General features: G+C 38.8%; 1 protein-coding gene across 2 annotated transcripts; it reads left to right on the forward strand.

The window, feature by feature from the left end:
• Positions 1-1,495: 1,495 nt before the first annotated feature.
• On the forward strand, positions 1,496-6,717 carry LOC131218788 (transcription factor bHLH18-like). 2 transcript variants are annotated; one of them, XM_058213588.1, is made up of 5 exons: positions 1,496-1,634; positions 2,540-2,607; positions 2,911-3,531; positions 4,153-4,524; positions 6,189-6,717. In XM_058213588.1, exons 2-5 carry the CDS (start codon positions 2,572-2,574, stop codon positions 6,261-6,263), a joined length of 1,104 nt encoding a protein of 367 aa, XP_058069571.1. In that variant the 5' UTR covers positions 1,496-1,634; positions 2,540-2,571; the 3' UTR covers positions 6,264-6,717. The 2 variants fall into 2 exon arrangements, with proteins under 2 accessions (XP_058069571.1, XP_058069572.1); XM_058213589.1 differs by having other exon boundaries at positions 1,505-1,682.
• The last annotated feature ends 14,861 nt before the right edge of the window (positions 6,718-21,578 follow it).

Consider the following 21,578-nt stretch of genomic DNA (forward strand, 5'->3'; position numbering starts at 1 on the left):
TGATTTCAACAAGGAATTAAAAAAAATACCAAAAGATAACTTTTCATTTATCTCTAATTTTATAGCACTGAACACACACAGAGTACAATATTTACACCCAATTATCTCTAATTTTAATACCATTTTTATATCAGAAAAAAGGTGCACTTTGGTACTAATTAATTAGATACCAAAACCAAGCAAAAGGAAGAGGAGTGTTTGCATTATTAAAAAAAAAAAGAAGAAGAAGAAAAAACTAGTGGAAATAAATGGAAAGTTATTTATTACTCCAGTAACATATGATGCTTGATACGCTCAATCAACTTAATTTGAACAAGATAAATTGTCAAAATCACTGTCGCTAAATCACATTCCCAAAATCAGCTTCTGTGAACCATCCTAACCAATGATTTGTGGACAGTCGTTTACTTAAAAAAAGCCATTTGATTTATTTATTTTTATTTTTTTAAAACCATTTTATCAATGTCCACCAATCAATAGTAATATAATCAAATAATCTTTACTTTTGGTAGCCTAACTAGAACCCATTATTTACCCTGCTTAGTTTGAATCACTTGCATGCAATGGATGTAATTTCAAAGTAGTTTATAAGTGCCTACGTATCATCCATCACACTGTGCCAGAGTATCGAAGTTTTCTCGAAGAAAGCAGCAATCTAGAAGATGGAGGTTTGCTAATTCCACACCAGTGTGGGAGCCCGGTCACCCACGTGCATTTCTGGAACACGTGTACAAAATCAGATCTTTCCATCAGGTGGATTACGCCGTTGATATCTCCTGACCTTCTAAAAATCATTCCACTTCACACCTCAAACGGCCGACGACTACAAAACAAATGGACGGTTGAAAATTTGTTTCCACCGTTTGTATTGTCTGTACATTGTGATCCACCTGAACTTTTCGGTGTCTTAATTTTAGACCGAAAGATACAAACAGCGTAGTGCACCTGATGGAAAGATCTGATGATCCACACGTGTCCCATACTGGCACGTTGGTCTGCACGTGGAAGGCCATTTCTCCACGCGCGTGTGGAATTAGCAAAGTAACCATTGCTAAGCCTACACGCGCACGCAACAAAGCTCGTGTACACGCTACACGTGTGGAAGCATGGCATGACAGGATCAAGATCCAATCCATCCATCAGAAAGGAAATGCTATAATAATACTTCTACCAAGAATCAGATTGGTCTACTCTTCATGTGGGCCACAGTTTTCAAAACAAATCCAGAGCTTTGAAAAACTTGGTTGAAGTTTTGTGACCCATCCAACTGTTTTCTAGTACTAGGGCCCACGTGATGAGTGGGATAGATTTATTTTAGGAAAATATATAAAATCTCAGACAGACCTGATGGATAGGATCTCTCACTCGTTTGCCATACTGGCACGTGTGTAGCGTGTCCATGAGCTTTATTGCAGACGCGTGTGCACACAGAAAAGCTACAAGAAAACCTCGTGTCGGGGAGTTTTGGCTTTATAAAAGGGTGAGAGGCCGCTTCCATTGGAATAGTTTGAGGGGGAGGAAGGAAGGGACTTTTCACACGTGCCTATGATCTCTTAGACATTATTGACTGCAGGAGGAGAAGCTTCCTTTTGTTTCTTTAGAAATAGGAGATTGAGAATTTTCAATTTAGAAAGGTGAGAAGAGAGAGATAGAGAGAGATTCTCCTTTCTTCTTCCTTTTTTGTAAGTTCTTGGGTGCTTTTGGGTCTTGAAGACATTGATTTTCTCCATGATTTGAATTGTTTTGGGTCTTTGAAGGGTAGACTTGAAATGGGTCTTCTCTTCTTTTCTTTAATCTTATTTTTAAGAGTTTCTTGGAAATATTGCACCAGTTTTTATGAGAAATGGGTATGTTTTTTTTCTATCTTATGGGCTCTTTTGTTTGAAATAAGGGAATTTAAATTTTTGTAAGACTAGGTGTATTCTGTTTTCTTTCTTGTATATATAGAAAAAGCTTTAGACTTGTGTAGCCATTTCATGTTCTTTTTGCACCCATTTGGGCACCTGATTTTATGTAGTGATCACTCCTTGAAATCTCTAGATGAAATCTTTTGTTTTTGGCTGGAAGGCTTCAAGACATTGGTTTTCTTAAATATTTGATTTTTTTTGGTCTTTGAAGGCTAGAAGCGAAATGGGTCTCATTTCTTTTGGAGGTTCTTGGAATATATTGGTTATTTTGCACCCATTTTTAATAAGAAATAAGCCTTTTTCTTCAATTTTTATGGTCCTTTTTTTGAGAAAAGGAACTTGGTGTTCTTAATAAGAGTATGTTGTATTTTCTTCTCTTTGTGTAACCATTTCATTTTCTTCTTGCACCTATTTCTACATGAAATCTATTTGATTTTTTGGATTTAATTCCATGCACACATAAAAATAAAAAAAAAAATAAAAATCTTATGGGTGTTTCAATTCCTTCTGTTTAGGACTAGAAATTGCACTCATTTTCCTTTTATTATTGCACTCCTATAGATCTAACCATGGAAGGAATTTCACTGTATTGACTTGGATTTCCTCTTTTTTTATTTTTATTTTTATGCCAGCTTCTCAGTATCTACACAACCCAATTGCATCAATGGAAATCTCATCAGCCGGATGGTTTTCCGAAATGGTATGAATTAAACCCATATTTCAATTCTCTATCTTGTAATTATCAGATTCTTATTTTTCAAAAAGAAAAGAAAAGAAAAGAAAAGAAAAGAAAAAAGAGCAATGAAAAGCATGGAAAGACTATAAATCCTTCATTATTTCACCTTACCGTGTTTTATTGTTGTGGTGCAAGTCTATAGAAATGGCAGCCTCATTCATGAACTACACAAAGATAGAATTTTATTGAAATGATTACAATCTCCTGATAAAACATGTTTAAATGCATCTGTTTATCTATTTCAATATATCTTGGTGCAATCTGCAGGGAATAGAAGAACCCACATTCATCCATCAGTCAGACATGAATTCTCTAGATCATCTTACAACACAACAACTAGCAAATGCACTTGGAGAGAACTTCCACCCCTCATTCTCTTCAGAAAGCTATCAATCCTACCCACCCTTCACCCCACGAAACAACACCACCTTCAGCTGTTCTTCAATGGAGGCTTCTCAGGCAGGCCCTGATAGGCCCATGAAGCAGCTAAGGACCAACAGCTGGAATTCCCGCACGACCGCTGACCAACACGTATCAACCCCAGAGGCTTCTCCTCCTCCCAACCTACTTTCCTTCTGCAATCAGGGCTCACCCAGCAATCATCAACAGATGTATGGCAATCTTGTAAGCGGGCCACAGGTGAAGCCGAAGGATGAGACGGCATCTCCAAGAACTTCGACGGTCCCCACTGATATCTTGATTTCACAAGGTTCATTCCTAAATCAAAGCTACGGATCCATTGCCAGCCAGGGACAGAAGAGGGTGAGCATTGGAGCAGCTAAGCCACCTTCACATACTCAAGATCACATAATAGCGGAGAGGAAGCGTAGAGAGAAGCTTAGCCAACGATTCATTGCTCTATCGGCAATTGTTCCTGGCCTAAAGAAGGTGCATTTTTTTTTTCTTTTTCATAATTCTTCAATTGAAATTTCTCTTCATGGTGTTGTTATGCTTATAATAGTGAAACTAGACCATTTGAAGTTGCACCTCCAATGTAAAAGATCATGAAGAACAGCACCGAAATAAATCAAACAGAGATTGAAACAACAAGCCACAAAAAATTTCTAACAATTGGGTGGAAAGAAAAACTCTCTTTCAATGAGAAATAGTCAGTGTTTGGATAAACTAGATGAAATAGATAGATCGAGACCATCAATTTTCATTGAAAAGGTGAGTAAAGAAGTATCCTGAGACCACAAATTGCTTTGTTGGTATGCTCTTTTGCAATAGAGTATTGCTAATCCTGTTTTATAGACTCCAATCCACCATCCTAATGTTCGTATTTTCATTAAATCAGAGAGAATCATCTCTCATGCTTGAGAATGCGACCGTCCATTTTCCAACTGATTTCAGAAATTCACCAAATAAGCTTGGATCCCATTTTGCATTTGAATTCGAATCACCATAATAAGTTCTTGTAGTATACTTTGTATTTTTTTATTTTTTTTCTTCAAAAACTACACTTCGGGCGGTAATATTAATTTCTTGAAATTTCCATCCATACTGCAGATGGACAAAGCTTCTGTTCTTGGAGATGCGATCAAGTACGTGAAACAGCTGCAAGATCGATTGAAGACATTGGAGGATCAAACCGTGAAGAAGACGGTGGAGTCGGTTGTCTTCGTCAAGAAATCCCAGCTCTCCGGCGACGATGACCTCTCTTCGTCTGATGAGAACTTTGAAGGGCTGGCCGATGAGCCGCTCCCGGAGATTGAAGCGAGGGTGTCTGACAAGAACATACTCATAAGAATCCACTGCGAGAAACGGAAAGGGACGCTCGTGAATACGCTTGCAGAGATTGAGAAGCTCCACCTTTCCGTCGTTAATACGTGCGTCATGCCGTTTGTGAATTCTGCTCTCGATATAACGGTGATTGCTCAGGTAATTTTTCATGTGATTATGATATCTTCTTTTTCTACTTTCAAGGAATGAAATGTTTTTTAAGTTTTTGAGAAAATTAGAAATTGGATGCCTGGTTCTTGAATTTAATCAAATTGAATTGAGTGAATATAGATTGACAATTTACAAAAAATCTTGAAAAGGAAGAGATGCACTACACTCATCATGACTGATGAGTCCACCAGAGGTAGAAAGGATGGGTGTATTTATCAGCTAGTGTGTCTACACGTGCAAGTCTGGTACATGTGTAAGACGTGAACTGTGTATCAAGTGGGACCAACCATGTAGATCATCTGGCGGAATGGTCTGATTCTTACCCACAAGATCTGAACATTGATGCACGGATGAGATGTCACATACACATTCCAGGTTGACATATGTAGACATGCCTGTTGGGCTAGAAAAACTTCAGATTTCTTATGTGGGTTTTCTTCTAACATTACTCAGATGTTGAGTGTAACCTCAACTTCTCCTTGGGAAGAAGCCTGTGATTAGGGTTTTAGCTCTTCCAATTACTGATGTCCTTGCCGTGTCAGCCATGTAAATAGAAGGAGACACCTTGAAAGCCATGAGATTACTACAACACGCGATGGCAATCGATAGCATCAGACATCTATCAAGAAGCAAATGTAAAATCTGATAAGCTTTCTTCTTGGCAAAGTCAAAAATAAAGGAAAGTGGTGCATGTATCAGGAAAAACGAAAAAAAACATGGGTGCAATGTCATCGTCCTGATGATGAAGATGATGATGGGCCATGTCTTTGGTGCACATGGTGCGTGGTGGCGAGCGTTGGTGCATGCCTATCTCTGACCTGTGTGCACTCTCTTTCTTGAATGCATTCCTTTCCCTAACAACAACAACGACAAACAGATGTAGCTCTATGACATAGAAGGGATGTGATGAGGTCGATCACCAGTCTTCGTCAGTGGATATCTACTCTGAATCCACAAAGCTTTCTGGACTCCTCACAGAGGTTTCTTTTGAATCCATGGAGGATAAAAGTAGAAATAATTTCTAATAAATTTGAAATAAAATGATTGACGATAAAAAAAAAATAAAAAATAAAAAATCAAATTACACTCCTTTAAATAATGAGCTCTAACTTGGAACGGTGTTTGAGACTCAAACTCCAACTCAAACACCCTAAAAACATGACTTACTATTTATAAACAGCTCCATTCCTAAAGACTTCATGGTTTTCGGCTAAAAATAGTAAGTGTCCAATTTAGCCCAACCACGCTATTCTCACAATTTTTGTAAGCCTTTTTCATGCTGGGCATGACTTCTACAACTCAAAGGATCGAAAGTTATACTCAACTAAAACTCATAATTTATAGTAAAAACGAAAATAAATTGGTCATCTAATGGAATCTCGCAAATCTGCCATGAGTAACCCATCATAGCAGGGTTGGCTGGCTAAAGTAGCTTCTCCTACCCAAAATCATATATGATATGCTGAAAACTCATCCCGGTTTGCAAGATATGACTGTTCTAAGGTTTTGACAGTCCCGATTGTTTCCACCTCCCATCGGTCTTCTCTTGTCCATTTTTGCCATGGAAGTGTCTGTGACCGATTCTACATCACTCTAGTTACTCTAAATGCTTGCTTCAAGCTCACAATCACCATTTTCTCTCTTCTCTTCAGATGGAGGAAGATTACTGCATGACGACAAAGGATCTCGTGAGGAATCTTCGCTCTGCTTTCAGCAAATTCATGTGAAAAAACAAAAATCAACACACGTGTTCTTGGATAGAAGAAAAACAAGGTGGTAGTTTTTCTTCGCTAACTCTCTCTCTCTCTCTCTCTCTCTCTCTCTAGCTTCCAGAGACTAGGAATAATGGTTGGTAGATTTAATTTACAGTTTTTATAAATATATATGTATTTCTTTTCTTTTTCTTTTTTTTCCTCATTTCTGTAAAACCAAATCCTGAAAATCTCATTCTCTTCTAAGACAGCCATTATCTCCTGTTTGCTACATGGATCATCTCTGTCTTTTTGCAGGGTTTTTTGTCTTTTTTGCATGGTTGACTTTGACCATGTTCTTCTTTTACCACCCTATTTCTATGAATGGTGATCAAAACCAGTGGCTGTTTCTCTCATTTTTTGGGTGTTTTGATTGTTGAAAAAAAAATATACATTTTTTTTGTCTTTTTCTTCCTTGATAGAGAAAAGTGGGCCCCTTCTCCTTTACTGTTTTTTGGATGTTTATGCCCCTGGTTTTGTGAATTTTGTCTTTCATAGACAGGGTCAACAATTTGTGTTATCCTACGGGAGCCTACATGCAAATATTTTCAGATGAAACCGTCCATTTTATGCGTGATCTCCCAGATGGAACGCATAAAAAAAATTTGCACTGAGTGGATTCTTCTTGACTTTGATATGTGCAGATTAATATGAACCGTTGACGCTCTAACTGTGACATTTTGGTTAGCCGTATTTGCAAAATTACACCAATCGCGTTGGTTGGGATGGGAGATGTATATGTAGAGTTGTACACACATCGAGCCGAACCGAGTATTGACCAGCTCATGTTGGGCTCACACTACCCAAGTCTTACTCCTACTCGGTTTTGCTCAGGCATCGAGCATGGATTCTCTGCTCATGCTCAACTTGTCCGATTACGAGCCGAGTTGAGTTCGAGTTTTCGAGTCGAGTTTGAATCCGAGTTCAAATTTGAGCCCAATTCAAATAGAGTTTTCGAGCAATAAATTTAATATATATTAATTGTATTAACATATATTAATAATTTTAACATATATTAGCTATATTAACATATTAACAATTTCTATATTAATAATTTCTATATTAAAACATTAAAAATTTCTATATTAACATATATTAACAATTTCTAACATATATTAGCAATATATGATCTCAATTTCTGAAATATATTAACAATTTATACAAAAAACTAATAACAATAAATTAACATCATAAAGTGCAAGTCGAGTACGAGTCGAGCACACGAGTCAAGTATCGAGTCGATTACCGAGTCGAGTATTGCCTAGCTCGTAATCTACTCATAATCAAAACGAGTATCAAACTCATGCTCATGCTCGACTCCCCGAGTCGAATCGAATCGAATAATTCCGAGTCGAGTCGAGCCGAGCGAGTAACCGAGCTTACTTTACTAGTGTACAGCTCCATGTATGTGGTTGCTTTGTCTCATACTCTTATGGTAGAATACTACGGTGATGGTTTTTCACCGTTTATTAAGTTGTGGTGTCTCATCCACCATAATTATGGTATTTGATCTTATCAATGTGAACCATCCAAATTGTGGGGCCCATTTAGATGGAGAATGTCCTGAAAACCATCGACAATATAGTGGTCCTTACTAAGCGATTGGTGGGTATTAAATTGACGGTTAGAAATATAATGGCTAATCTTAAATTCAACGAGCGGAATCATATCATTAAGACCTTCAAACCCAGGACATTTCAGGATATACGATGCCTGAAATGGGGACCACAATTTGTACGGTCCAGAACTTTCTAGATGTAGCCACGTAGACGGTGGATGAGAGAGCACAACTAAAATAATGTTGGTGGACCACCATGCATGCGAAGAAAAACTTAGAACATTTTCCCCACGTGTCTCACGTGCAGGACATCGTGCAAAAGGTTTACCATCATGAAGAAAATCGCCTGCCAAAAAAGACCGGTGTGGTCAGACCGTACGTTAGGTCAGATCATTATCCGTCCATTGATTTCAATGTTGTGGTCTATAAATGAGTTAATTCGCCTGATATTTTCATCAGCTGATATTCATCATGTGGCCCACCATTTGAACCGTTTTGATGTCTTGTGCATATTGCACATTAGTAGGGGAACAATGCATCATGGTAAGCTTGATATGCTATGGGGTGTATTTGAGGCTTACTATGACTAGTCTATCCTACTCTCAGTGCACGTGAAAATACTGTACATAGGTGCAAGATCCAAGCCATTCATCAGGTGGGCCGTACTGTGTATATATGAGTTTGATTGGAAATCAGGATGGAGTTCATGATGAAGTGGGGGACAAAAATTTGTTGAATCTGGACCATCTGTCACTTTATTTTATCCGTGCATTTTATATACACAGTTGGTTGATCGATGACTGGAGATGCCTTAGTTTTTGGATGAGGCAGAACATCAGTGGATGAACGGCCCGGATGTATCAGAATAATGTCCTGTTAGTAGGGGAGAGTAGTTAAGTAGTCTATTCCTTTCCCTACATGCTTTTCGTGTCACTGTGGATTGGGACGTGAGACGTGTTAGCATGATAAATGCTTGTCTTACACGTGTGTAGCACAGCCCATGCATGTCCCCACAACTGCTAATTCCATAAAGATGTGGAAAATCTGAGGCGTCCATCACGTGAGCCCCACCATCCTGATGGCCTGATCTGAAAAACGACCTGTTCATCCATCAGGTAAATCAATCCAGGATTAGACCAAGATTTCCAACCGTCCATTTATTAGAGAAATTTTGACCCAATATATGTTGGACCAGATTTGATCCTTCTCACAGAGTATCTATTTGGTTACGTCCACACAATAGACGACTTGGATGTTCCAAAAATAGTACAATTTGTCCCACATGATTGCATGCATGAGTACTAGGCTGCATGTGAGATTAACAAACATCTCAGATGTACGGTACACCTAAACAAGAGTCTTGACGTTGGATTGGAATGATTGAAGCTTGTCAGGATGCCTTTCTTTGATTAGTTTAAAACATAACATTAGGAAGATGTAATCTCTTTTTCGGTCCCTACCAAAGATCATGATCTTGCTTCTCCCTTCCTCTTATGCATCCATTCTCCACAAAATGAAATGGGACCCATTTCAATGATCCATACCGTTGATATGATATTCCCCACCTTAGATGGAGTATATGACAAAAAAAAAAAAAAAACACCCTTTCGATGATCCCATCTACCCAATCTACGACTATTAGTTTATACCGTTGATATGATTTTTCCAAACTATTTATACATGGGCCACTAATCCAAGCTTTACAATTATCAAAACCGTGAAATTTTCAATGGGTCATCTACCCATTATGGGCTCTTCCTGATCAACGGTTCGGATCCTTGAAAGATGGATTTATTCTGATGCATCTGGACCCTTTGATTCCTCCCCTGTAAAATACAAACAACCATAGATACCTACATTGGGTATTTTTCACAGGAAGAAACAGATAGAGACAAAACCAAACAACCACAGCTAACGTTTGGGTGTGTTTGCACTACACAAGCAAATAGAGAGACACATCCAAACAACCATATCTAACTTGAGTGTTTACGCACACAACGCATAAAAAGACAAGAAATAAACGACCATATCTAACCTTGGATGTGGTTGTTTGTATTTTTCTAATGAAGAATAATGATAGGTTTGAGTAAGTAGGGTCAAATGTCTGACTGATTTACGGTCTTAAGAAATCAGACGTTGGCAAGTTAGGTGAATCAAATGAGGGTATTTTCGGTATAGAAAATATGCGTTCTAGGTATGTGGTTAAAGGGCTTTTTTCTGTGGGGCCTCTACAAACACGTGTTTGGAGTCCTCTACAATACAAAAGGCTCTGTGGGGTCCACCATGTTCTATAAATAAATCAACTCCATCCATCAGATTCTAGGACCTGAGACAGAAAATCAGATAGATTCACAACTCAGGTGGGTCACACCACAGGGAACAATGGAGATGGGATACCAACTTTATGTTTGTGTTTGGGACCCCGTGGTGTGTATCTTTCATCTAACCCGTTCATCAGATGTTTCTCACTAGTATGAAATGAAAATACAAAATTTAGCTTGATTTAAGTATTAGGTGGGCCACACCGTATGAACTGACAGGTTTTAGGAAAAGTTTTACATTTTATTTTTCCTATTAGTGTGCCCTACCAGAGTTTTTTTAACCGGGATAATCTTTTTTATACGGTTGAAATAATGGTCCTCACATGATGGACGGAGTAGATTTACATATTAAAGATGGTGGGCCCCAAATAGCTTGGGTGGTTTACGCAATTACGTATCACACGGGTTGCATACGATTTTGGTCCATCACCGCGATAGCAATGTCAGCAGGTTGGCATGTCGTCTTCCAACCAGAACACTTCGTTCTATCAATATTGGTTTTTAAATTTTGTCTACCATCCAACCGTCCATCAGATGGTATATGTGTCAATGGACCGATCTCCGGCTGGGCCTCCTAGGTTAGACGACGTAGTCCACTCTAATCCCCTCCACGCTAGCCCTAATCAGGCTGAAATCTTTCATCCACAGCAAGTCAGATCACATAAATAGCTCCGAGACATGACCACACATACAAATTGTGTATTTTAAGCTACATATGTATGTTAAGGCCATGATCATTGGAACATGACTACACGTACAAAGTGTATGTTAGTGTGTTTTGAAATCCAAGTAAAATGCTATAATTCTGGTGTAATCCAAATGAAATGTGTTTTTTGGCTCCTTTTGAAAAGAAGAGGCGTTGCACTTGTAATAAAAATGTCGCTAAGCTACCAAATCATTATATATGTGGTAGGTAGATAATTCAATTATTGGTTGCAATATTAAAATCACATCAATAGAATGATATGAACCATCTAAACTTTGGACATCTAAATGGACACTTAGAAAATGTTGGTGAGTCATCGGTTTGAAGAGTTGGACATCGAGTCAAGCTTGGCACAGCTTGGCCAGCAGCCAACCTTGGCTTAAGTTCAATTTCCTCAAGTCTGATTGGCCAGCTCCGCTCAATTCGATTAATAGATTAGGCCAGCTTGAGTCGAGTTTGAGTTCAAGTTGTTGAGTTGAGTTCGAGATCAAATTCAAAGTTGTATATAAAATTCAATGCATAAAATCCAATTCATTCTATGGTAAAAGTGAAAAGTGAAGTTGGTTTACAAATGAAAAAGTAAAAATATTACAAATAGTGTTCACAACATTAAATGTGTTTTTGTAATTATTTACTATATGAGAGGAGATTCATTTACTGATCTCAAGTTACTATCCAATTTTTCATATATGTATTCATTTACATCTCCTTAATTAGAAGGTGGAAAGAGTTTTTCATTGTGTTTTGAGAGATAGAGAGAAAGAGAGTATGTGTTATCAAATAAAGAGAAGTAGAGACTATTGCGCAGGCAAGGATAGACTCGGAGGTAAGGACGGGCTTATAGGCATGGACGAGTGCAAACACAGGGACAAGCTTGGGGCTTGGACATTGAGAGAGGAGAAAGGGAGTTGGGCTTAAGGCCCGGGCACAGATGCAAGAATTAGGTTAAGGTTAGGGCCGGCTCAGGGTGGAGAGAGAGAGAGAGAGAGAGAGAGAGAGAGAGAGAGCTCGAACATGTATTTATATTATATAAATGGGTTGAGTCGATTTAAGTCGAACTGAACTGAGTCGAGTCAGATCGAGCCAGCTTGAACTCGGCTCAAATTTTTTTCAAGCTCCATAAAATAACTTGATTCGGCTCGAACCCAATTTCGAGCCAAGTCAAGTTGTGCTTTTCTGAGCTTAGTGGAGCGAGCTAATCAAGCTAACTTGGTTCGTGTCCAGATCTGTTTGTTTGTGATCCTTACATTTATGGCCTACCCAAAGTTTAAAATTTTCTCATTTTTTACCAAATTATATATATCAATTAACTTATTACAATCATTCTACCAAATATCACATATATATTAATTTAGGATGTGAAAGATGATTTAATCAAGTCTAGGACCCAATGAATATGCTAAAGAACTCCAATGTGTTCTGATTTTAAATTGCAGTGCATTTCAATCAAACACAATTGAGGATTCTAAATCACCATAACACCAATGTAATAGTGACTTAGAATTAGTACATTTCAAATACATGCTCCCAAGCGGGCTATAATAATAACTACTTACAACTGTATTTAAATAGTCCATTTCTTTTTATATGGGGATTCACTTAATGAATTGATCAGGCACTAGTCAGGCCATCCATCATTGCCCTTGGAGCGGATTAGGTGTTATCGGGTAACACTTTAGTATGTGTTACCCTTATCGTGGGCCCCACCTTAATGATTTTTTATATATCTACGCCATCCATCCATTTCTCCAGCCTATTTTAGTAGGTGGATCACACCACACCACCGGAAATGATCGAGTGCCTCACTATAAAAAATTCCCAAGGGCCCATTGTAATGTGTTTTCGTAATGTTTATTTCTCATAATGTCAAGAAGACCTAGATGAAGGGAAAATACAAATATCAACTTGATCAAAAACTTTTGTGGCCATAAAATGTTTTTAATGACCATTCATCACAGTTTTTAGTAGTATGGTCCACCTGAGATTTGGATCTTCTTAAAGTTTGGAACCACATCCTAAAATGAGATGGAAAAACAGATGGACGGTATGGATATACAAAAACTACATCGAGGTGGGCTCCACATGGTTGGGTAACAGTTAATCCACTCCCCATTGCCCTGGCCATCTGTTTACAGGGTCAGGCCAGGCTGCCCGGCCCATTGCCATCATAATCAAAGCATGTTAATTAGCACTTAGTTCTTCTCATGTTATATATTTATAGTGGCATGGAAAAAATCAAAAGAGTATAAAATCTTATTTGGGATTGCTTTTTACTATCCAACATTTTTATTATTATTATTTTTCTCATGAAGCCTGATTGGATACTGCAACTCATAATCTAATAAGTGGGCCATGCCAATGAATGATTGAGATCATTCAGGGGAAGTCCCACCACCATGGGAAAGAATGGGTGGTGTTCACTCCCCAAGTATAGGGTTGTGATGTAGTAATAAACTCGGTAAGACCGAGGTCGAATCCACAGGGACTGAAACTTGTACGTGTCCTGAAACTAGGTAGAAATAGAACTAGACTAAGATGCTATCTAAATCAAATAGAATTTAAGAAATAATTGTGGAAGAATTATCTAAAACTTTAAGGAATTCAGAGGAAAGGAACTAGGGATTCAGAGGATCCACTTGTAGAGATCAGGGAGATCTTATGCCTGCATCAAGGATTATGGAATTCAACTGAACTTACTTGATTTGATTTTCAAGAGATGAAAGGTATATGAATTAGAATGGATTCCATCACCAAACCATGCCCAGGAGACAAAGTAAACAATAGAATTAAACTAATTACCAACCAATCAACAATGTATGAAGATCAGGAAGGTACTGTCATCCTACCATGCCCATGAGACGATGGTGAACAACAGGGCCTCCTGACGTCATAAACATCAAAAGAGGAAAGAAATATTCAAAGCCATTGCAAACCCATTGTAATTTCAGTCACAACAGACCATTAAAGACTAAGAAAAATATTCATTTAATAATTAAACCACAATCAAGTTTAATTCACAATGAAATAATTAAATAAAGTCTCCCATCTCAATACAAGCTTCACCTCTTAGCCCTAGCTAAGAGGTTCAACCCAACATGATTATGCTAGAACCAAAGAGAAAAAAAAACATTAAAGGAAAGAAATAAAATAAAAGGAAAAGAAAAAGGAAACCTCTTTCTTCCTATCTCCTCAGCTTTTTCTCCTTTTCTTCTTAGCTTTTTTCTCCTTTTCTTCTGTTTTCTCCCCCTACGTGCAGCAGCACTATACACACTCCAGCCGTTCCAGCCTTCAAGTCTTCTTCCTCTGTTCCTCCCACCGAGCACAAAACCCAAAACCGAGCTCCCTGCTTCCCCTTTCTCTCTTCTCTGTCCTTTTATAACCCGATGTAGGTCGGCTGGGCAGTTTGCGCAGCAAGCAAGTCGGTTGTTTCGTAGTTGGAGACGTTTTACGCAACAGAGAAAACCAATAATTTTTCAGTTTTGTTTGCACATGCAACCATGATCGAAGTTGGACAGGAAATCCACTCCGTCCACTGAGCTCACCTAGAAAAACCGGTCGTATATGGATGGTTTTGGATCGGATCTTTAGTGGTACGGAATATCTCTCTCACTGCCGTCTATCTTGCGTTTGAACGGATGAAAATATATCTCTGCTGCCTCTTGAAAATTCGTCACCTAGGTTAGGATGATGGGGAGCGTGGGCTTCTTATGGACAGTCCAGATCAGACCGTTGCTGTCCTATGGAGGCCTATAGAGATCAACCGCGAACTCTGTTTGCGAACAGAGCTTCCGCGTCCGCGCTGTGATGGATGGCGGCCCACTGATTGATGTCAGGACGAAAATCCATTCCGTACATTGGAATCTACTCAAAAAAACATTTTGGAAGGGATATTTTTGGAGTGAAATTGGAGTGGCCCATACGATATTTTATTCCGCCGTCCATCCTACGTTTAACGGCTAGGATCTTACAATAGCTTGCATGGTGGTAAAACGACACCTAGGCGAGGGTCTACCCCAACCTCTCGTCACAATGGACGGTCCAGATCTGTCTTTTGAACAATGCCTGGGCCCCACAAACGCCAGCCGCAAGCTCTGTTTTCGCGCTGGCGAAAATTTGAATTGGAGAGGATGACGTCCCTGTGTTGCCATGCAGTGTTAGTGCAAAAAGTGTACTATATACTGTATGATGATTATGAGAAATCCACACCATCCATCTTGTTCTTCTCATGATTTAAGGCGTTGAGACCGAAGATGAGGAGTATCCAGAGATCAGGTGGGTCCCAGATCAGTAAATTGTGGGCTGATCTGTCCGTTGGGCCCCTTCCACAGCGATCCAATGGATGAAAATTTACGTGTACGGTTAATTTATGACCCTCAGGCCATGTATAAAGTTTTGAGCTGATCGGATGGCGAGAACCCCGTGATCTTACATTTTGGACGTCTTTTGGGCCACTTAAGCTTCAGTTTCTCGATTTTCGCGGACCCCTAGTGTATAATTCCGTTGCTCTTGGTCTTCTAGAGTCCGTTCCTTGCCTTGGTGCTTCTGGAGCGTCAAATCCATGCATTTACCACCCTTTTTCAGTCCAGGCTCTTAAACACACCCTGCATTACAAACATGATTAAATCAGCCATTAAACGGTATTATGTTTGTAGATCCAAGTAATAACTGGGGTCTAATATGCAATATTTGACCCTCAACACAACCCCCAACCAGCATCTTGCTAGTCCCGAGCAAGGTATGCGAAAAAATAAATTGAGAATTACAGGACAATTTCTACAAACCCAAGAGATTTATGAAAAACAATTCAGATACTCGAATTTAAAAAAACTAAGATTCATGAATGTTGGCATTACTTTCTCCTGAAATCAAGCTCACGGTAAACTTCATAATCAAGCTTAAATACTAATCCATTAATTAAAACGATTCTAAATATTGAATTCCATGGATGTATAGTCTAATCTCGACTTGACACCATTTAAATTTCACTCCTCTATTTCAGGATATCATTGGTAACCACAAGAGAATTCATGATAACCAATACCTAAACCAAAGCTTGATCCATTCTTCCAGCTTTTGATGATTTTCACACTATGTCAACTTGCTTAAAAGTACAGCCAAGGAGGAGAATCGAATCTACACCTATAGGGAGCAAACCTATGGTAAAGACCGGTTGCCAAAAAGTTTATGAATGTTAACCTTGGGGAATCAAACCTTCACCTGTAGGGAGCAAACCTATGGTGAAAACCATTCGCCCAATCTTTTCAATTTCTCAAGTTGGTTCCTTTCAAGCTTAGTGATTACCAAATTAATCCTTCAATATCGAATGAAACCTTAATGTGTAAGCGAGATGTGACATGTAAAATTAGGATTCAATCAGTGTTTAAAACTTCTAATCATGGATTAATAGTTCTAACTTAACTGTGAGATCTAACAATAGTTGAATCCAAGAGTCATCAATTCCAACATCACTTATCTTGTAATTCTAAGTCTAAGATGGCCGTTAAAATCGCTTCGAATTCATACGAAATTCTGAAAAATTAAAAAATTTCACAACTTTTGCTCAAGACCAAGAAACACTGATTAGGAAACCTAATCTCCCACCCCCAACCAAAAATCTACACTGTCCTCAATGTAAAAGATATGAGCGTGCAATGCACTTAGGACACGAAAAGTGAATATGAAGTGATGGGAAGATAGTACCTGGCTGATGAATCGAGAGATACTTTCCAAGAGATCGCAGCATGGGCGTCGGTCAGCACGAGAGAGAAAGTAACACAAAAATGACAAAAATAAAACCCTACCTGTACCACTTTCGCAGGTGCTCTCGATTGCATTTAGCATATGCAACAAGCCTTTAAACCCCTAGGTTACCCCTAGTGGACGAGTTGTAGTCTCGTGAGGGTTTGCAGCAATGCTACCCATAAACAGTGAACTAATGAATGAGAAAAGTGAAATGGAATGAAAATTTGGGTTGCGTCCTAGGAGCGCTAAGTTTAACGTCTTCAACTAGACAAGAATGGACCATGAATTAATCAATCTTGATAACCTGGGTCCGCCAAATAAATTTCCTCCACATCTTTGATAAGTTTCTCAGTAAGTTCCTCAACAGGATCATCTAAAAGCCCTTTTTGCAATAGGCTTGGACGCCTTGGAGCATGACCTTCCATAGAAACTTATGTACCTCATTAAAATTTTGATGTTGATTCGCTTGAGGTATCCAAAGTATATGTGATTCACCTGTGTCAGAAAAAGTTGCAAAGTTACTATCCCATGGTGAATCAGAGACTACAGGTAGATTAAATTGAGAAAAATTTTCAGGAAGTAGTGTAGTCTCAACACATTCCGAAGTAGCAAACTTCAGTTCAATTTTCAGCTCCTCCTCCCCTAATGGTAAATATTCAGGGTCTGTGGAAGAAGGGGCTTCAGAGTAAGGGTTCACTCGGTCAGTGATGACTACCGAGATGTCGTCTTGCAAGGCATTCACTATGTCTCTTATCATGGGATCATTTGAATCTGCAAAGTGTGCCAAACAATCATCAAAAGAGTTGGGACATTCAGCTGAGGGTGACTCATTTTCCACATTAAAGCTTGTGATGATCTGCCCAAGGAATCCATTGTCCTTAAAGGTAAATGGAGGTGTGCTCTCTTGCTCCAGCCCTACACAGATGGATTGAAAATCAATAGGGGAAGCATCGATGTGATCACTTTGTTCATTGAAACTACTCAATCGAGGTGTTGAATTGTCAAACGTGTACAGCTCAGATGGTGGCATCAACTTAGTGGTTTCAATTTCCAAGGTCGTAACGAGCAACTCGACCTTCTCCTGAATCACATCATCATTTAATTCAAAAGAGTGGTCCAAACATGTTTCACAAGAGTTAGACCTTAAAATCAGACATGTCAGGTGAGGGGAGTGGCTCATTATGACCGACCACTTCATGTACATCTTGATCATTGACCTGGACCAAACTTGAGATTGATTCTAGGGGACTTTGGGCTGTATATTCATGATCATCATCCCAATAAGCATCATTGTCTAATTCCGTGCAGTACACACTTGGGATGGGGTCGCTCTCCTCACATTCTACACCTAAGTTCGGTTGAGGTTTGAAAAAACTAACCTCTACGTCATCATTGAGATCCTGTGTGTCATGTGAGGAAAGTGTGTCATCATCACTGTATTTGAAAAATACCCACGCATCTTGACCATTCCTTTGAACAGTCATCGAGATCAACTCATCGGGAAATTGAACCATATGTTCATTGATAGAATCCAACTCCTCATTTGTAATTCCAGAGTTCTTCCAAAGCGAGTTAGGATCATTGTATTTCTGGAATGAATTGTGGTTGAGATAACCGAGCCTCCTCTATCTTATCAAGGCGCGAATTAAGCGCTTCCAACGATTTTCTCATTTCCGTGAGATAGGCCAGGCTATGCCGAGCTAAATCCTCTTGGATTGTTTCTGGTTGGATATCAATGGTAGGATATCCAAGAGGATAATCATTATAACATATAGTTGGTTCATCTTCCAAATTTTGATGTTTCCCCTGGTAATAGTCATACTGATCATACATGGGAGAATATGATGGTTGATAATAATCCTCGTTTCCATAATTACGATCATATACGGCCCTATTAACAGATGGAACATAACGTTCTAGTCGGTTCTCAATGTCTGTTCTTGATGGAGAAAAATCTTGAGGTATACGTTGAATTCCACAACCCTCAGGCATTCCCCAATATCTCTTATCCATCTCGGCATATGCACGTACCCACGCTTCCATGGTAGAACCCTAACTCTGAGTCTAATCCTAAAAAAAAGAAAAATCCTACAGTAATACATAAAGTAAGAGGAGAAGTTAGAAGGATGTTACCAGACTAGAGATTCTTATATTAAGATCCTGCAAAAGAAAACAACAGAAATTAGTTTCTAAATTTAAAAATTCTAAAATAATGTTAGTTTTTAAACAAAAAGTCTACAAATAGAAATTTCTAAAAATAAATTAGGAAACAAAGTTAGATTCTAAAAGAGTTAGAATTAGAAAGTTAATAAAAATAGAAAGTTAGTTCCTAAAAAGGAAAGTTCCAGAATTAGAAAATTTCTAAAAATAAAGGGAAGATGAGTTAGTTTCTAAAATTAGCAAGAAACTCTAAAAAAATAAAAAAAGAAATAACTAACCAAAATTCTAAAAACAAAAGAGGAAAGTTTCTAAAAATAAACTATTTCTAAAAAAAAAATAAAAATAAAAAAATAAAAAAATTTAAAAAAAAATAGGAAAATACTAGAATTAGAAAATTTCTAAAATTCAAACCCTAATTCTAAAAATAGAAAAAGTAGAGGAATCAGAAAAGGATTACCAATTTAGAAGTTTATGTCAGGATCCTACAAAACAGGAAACAAGTTAGTTCTAAAAATCAAATAGAAATAAGAATCTAAAACTAAAGTTAGTAAAATCCTAATCTCAAAATAATTCTAAAACTAATTAATCCCAGAAAACGTAACCCGGCGCCAAAAACTTGTTCACTCCCCAAGTATAGGGTTGTGATGTAGTAATAAACTCGGTAAGACCGAGGTCGAATCCACAGGGACTGAAACTTGTACGTGTCCTGAAACTAGGTAGAAATAGAACTAGACTAAGATGCTATCTAAATCAAATAGAATTTAAGAAATAATTGTGGAAGAATTATCTAAAACTTTAAGGAATTCAGAGGAAAGGAACTAGGGATTCAGAGGATCCACTTGTAGAGATCAGGGAGATCTTATGCCTGCATCAAGGATTATGGAATTCAACTAAACTTACTTGATTTGATTTTCAAGAGATGAAAGGTATATGAATTAGAATGGATTCCATCACCAAACCATGCCCAGGAGACAAAGCAAACAACAGGATTAAACTAATTACCAACTAATCAACAATGTATGAAGATCAGGAAGGGTACTGTCATCCTACCATGCCCATGGGACAATGATGAACAACAGGGCTTCCTGACTTCATAAACATCAAAAAAAGGGAGGAAGAAATATTCAAAGCCATTGCAAACCCATTGTAATTTCAGTCACAACAGACCATTAAAGACTAAGAAAAATATTCATTTAATAATTAAACCACAATCAAGTTTAATTCACAATGAAATAATTAAATAAAGTCTCCCATCTCAATACAAGCTTCACCTCTTAGCCCTAGCTAAGAGGTTCAGCCTAGCATGATTATGCTAGAACCAAAGAGAAAAAAAAAACATTAAAGGAAAGAAATAAAATAAAAGGAAAAGAAAAAGGAAACCTCTTTCTTCCTATCTCCTCAGCTTTTTCTCCTTTTCTTCTTAGCTTTTTTCTCCTTTTCTTCTGTTTTCTCCCCCTACGTGCAGCAGCACTATACACACTCCAGCCGTTCCAGCCTTCAAGTCTTCTTCCTCTGTTCCTCCCACCGAGCACAAAACCCAAAACCGAGCTCCCTGCTTCCCCTTTCTCTCTTCTCTGTCCTTTTATAACCCGATGTAGGTCGGCTGGGCAGTTTGCGCAGCAAGCAAGTCGGTTGTTTCGTAGTTGGAGACGTTTTACGCAACAGAGAAAACCAATAATTTTTCAGTTTTGTTTGCACATGCAACCATGATCGAAGTTGGACAGGAAATCCACTCCGTCCACTGAGCTCACCTAGAAAAACCGGTCGTATATGGATGGTTTTGGATCGGATCTTTAGTGGTACGGAATATCTCTCTCACTGCCGTCTATCTTGCGTTTGAACGGATGAAAATATATCTCTGCTGCCTCTTGAAAATTCGTCACCTAGGTTAGGATGATGGGGAGCGTGGGCTTCTTATGGACGGTCCAGATCAGACCGTTGCTGTCCTATGGAGGCCTATAGAGATCAACCGCGAACTCTGTTTGCGAACAGAGCTTCCGCGTCCGCGCTGTGATGGATGGCGGCCCACTGATTGATGTCAGGACGAAAATCCATTCCGTACATTGGAATCTACTCAAAAAAACATTTTGGAAGGGATATTTTTGGAGTGAAATTGGAGTGGCCCATACGATATTTTATTCCGCCGTCCATCCTACGTTTAACGGCTAGGATCTTACAATAGCTTGCATGGTGGTAAAACGACACCTAGGCGAGGGTCTACCCCCTTGTGATTCACATGAACGGTCCAGATCTGTCTTTTGAACAATGCCTGGGCCCCACAAACGCCAGCCGCGAGCTCTGTTTTCGCGCTGGCGAAAATTTGAATTGGAGAGGATGACGTCCCTGTGTTGCCATGCAGTGTTGGTGCAAAAAGTGTACTATATACACTGTATGATGATTATGAGAAATCCACACCATCCATCTTGTTCTTCTCATGATTTAAGGCGTTGAGACCGAAGATGAGGAGTATCCAGAGATCAGGTGGGTCCCAGATCAGTAAATTGTGGGCTGATCTGTCCGTTGGGCCCCTTCCACAGCGATCCAATGGATGAAAATTTACGTGTACGGTTAATTTATGACCCTCAGGCCATGTATAAAGTTTTGAGCTGATCGGATGGCGAGAACCCCGTGATCTTACATTTTGGACGTCTTTTGGGCCACTTAAGCTTCAGTTTCTCGATTTTCGCGGACCCCTAGTGTATAATTCCGTTGTTCTTGGTCTTCTAGAGTCCGTTCCTTGCCTTGGTGCTTCTGGAGCGTCAAATCCATGCATTTACCACCCTTTTTCAGTCCAGGCTCTTAAA

The sequence above is a fragment of the Magnolia sinica genome, chromosome 11, assembly GCF_029962835.1.
Source record: "Magnolia sinica isolate HGM2019 chromosome 11, MsV1, whole genome shotgun sequence".
In the NCBI taxonomy this organism is placed as follows: domain Eukaryota; kingdom Viridiplantae; phylum Streptophyta; class Magnoliopsida; order Magnoliales; family Magnoliaceae; genus Magnolia; species Magnolia sinica.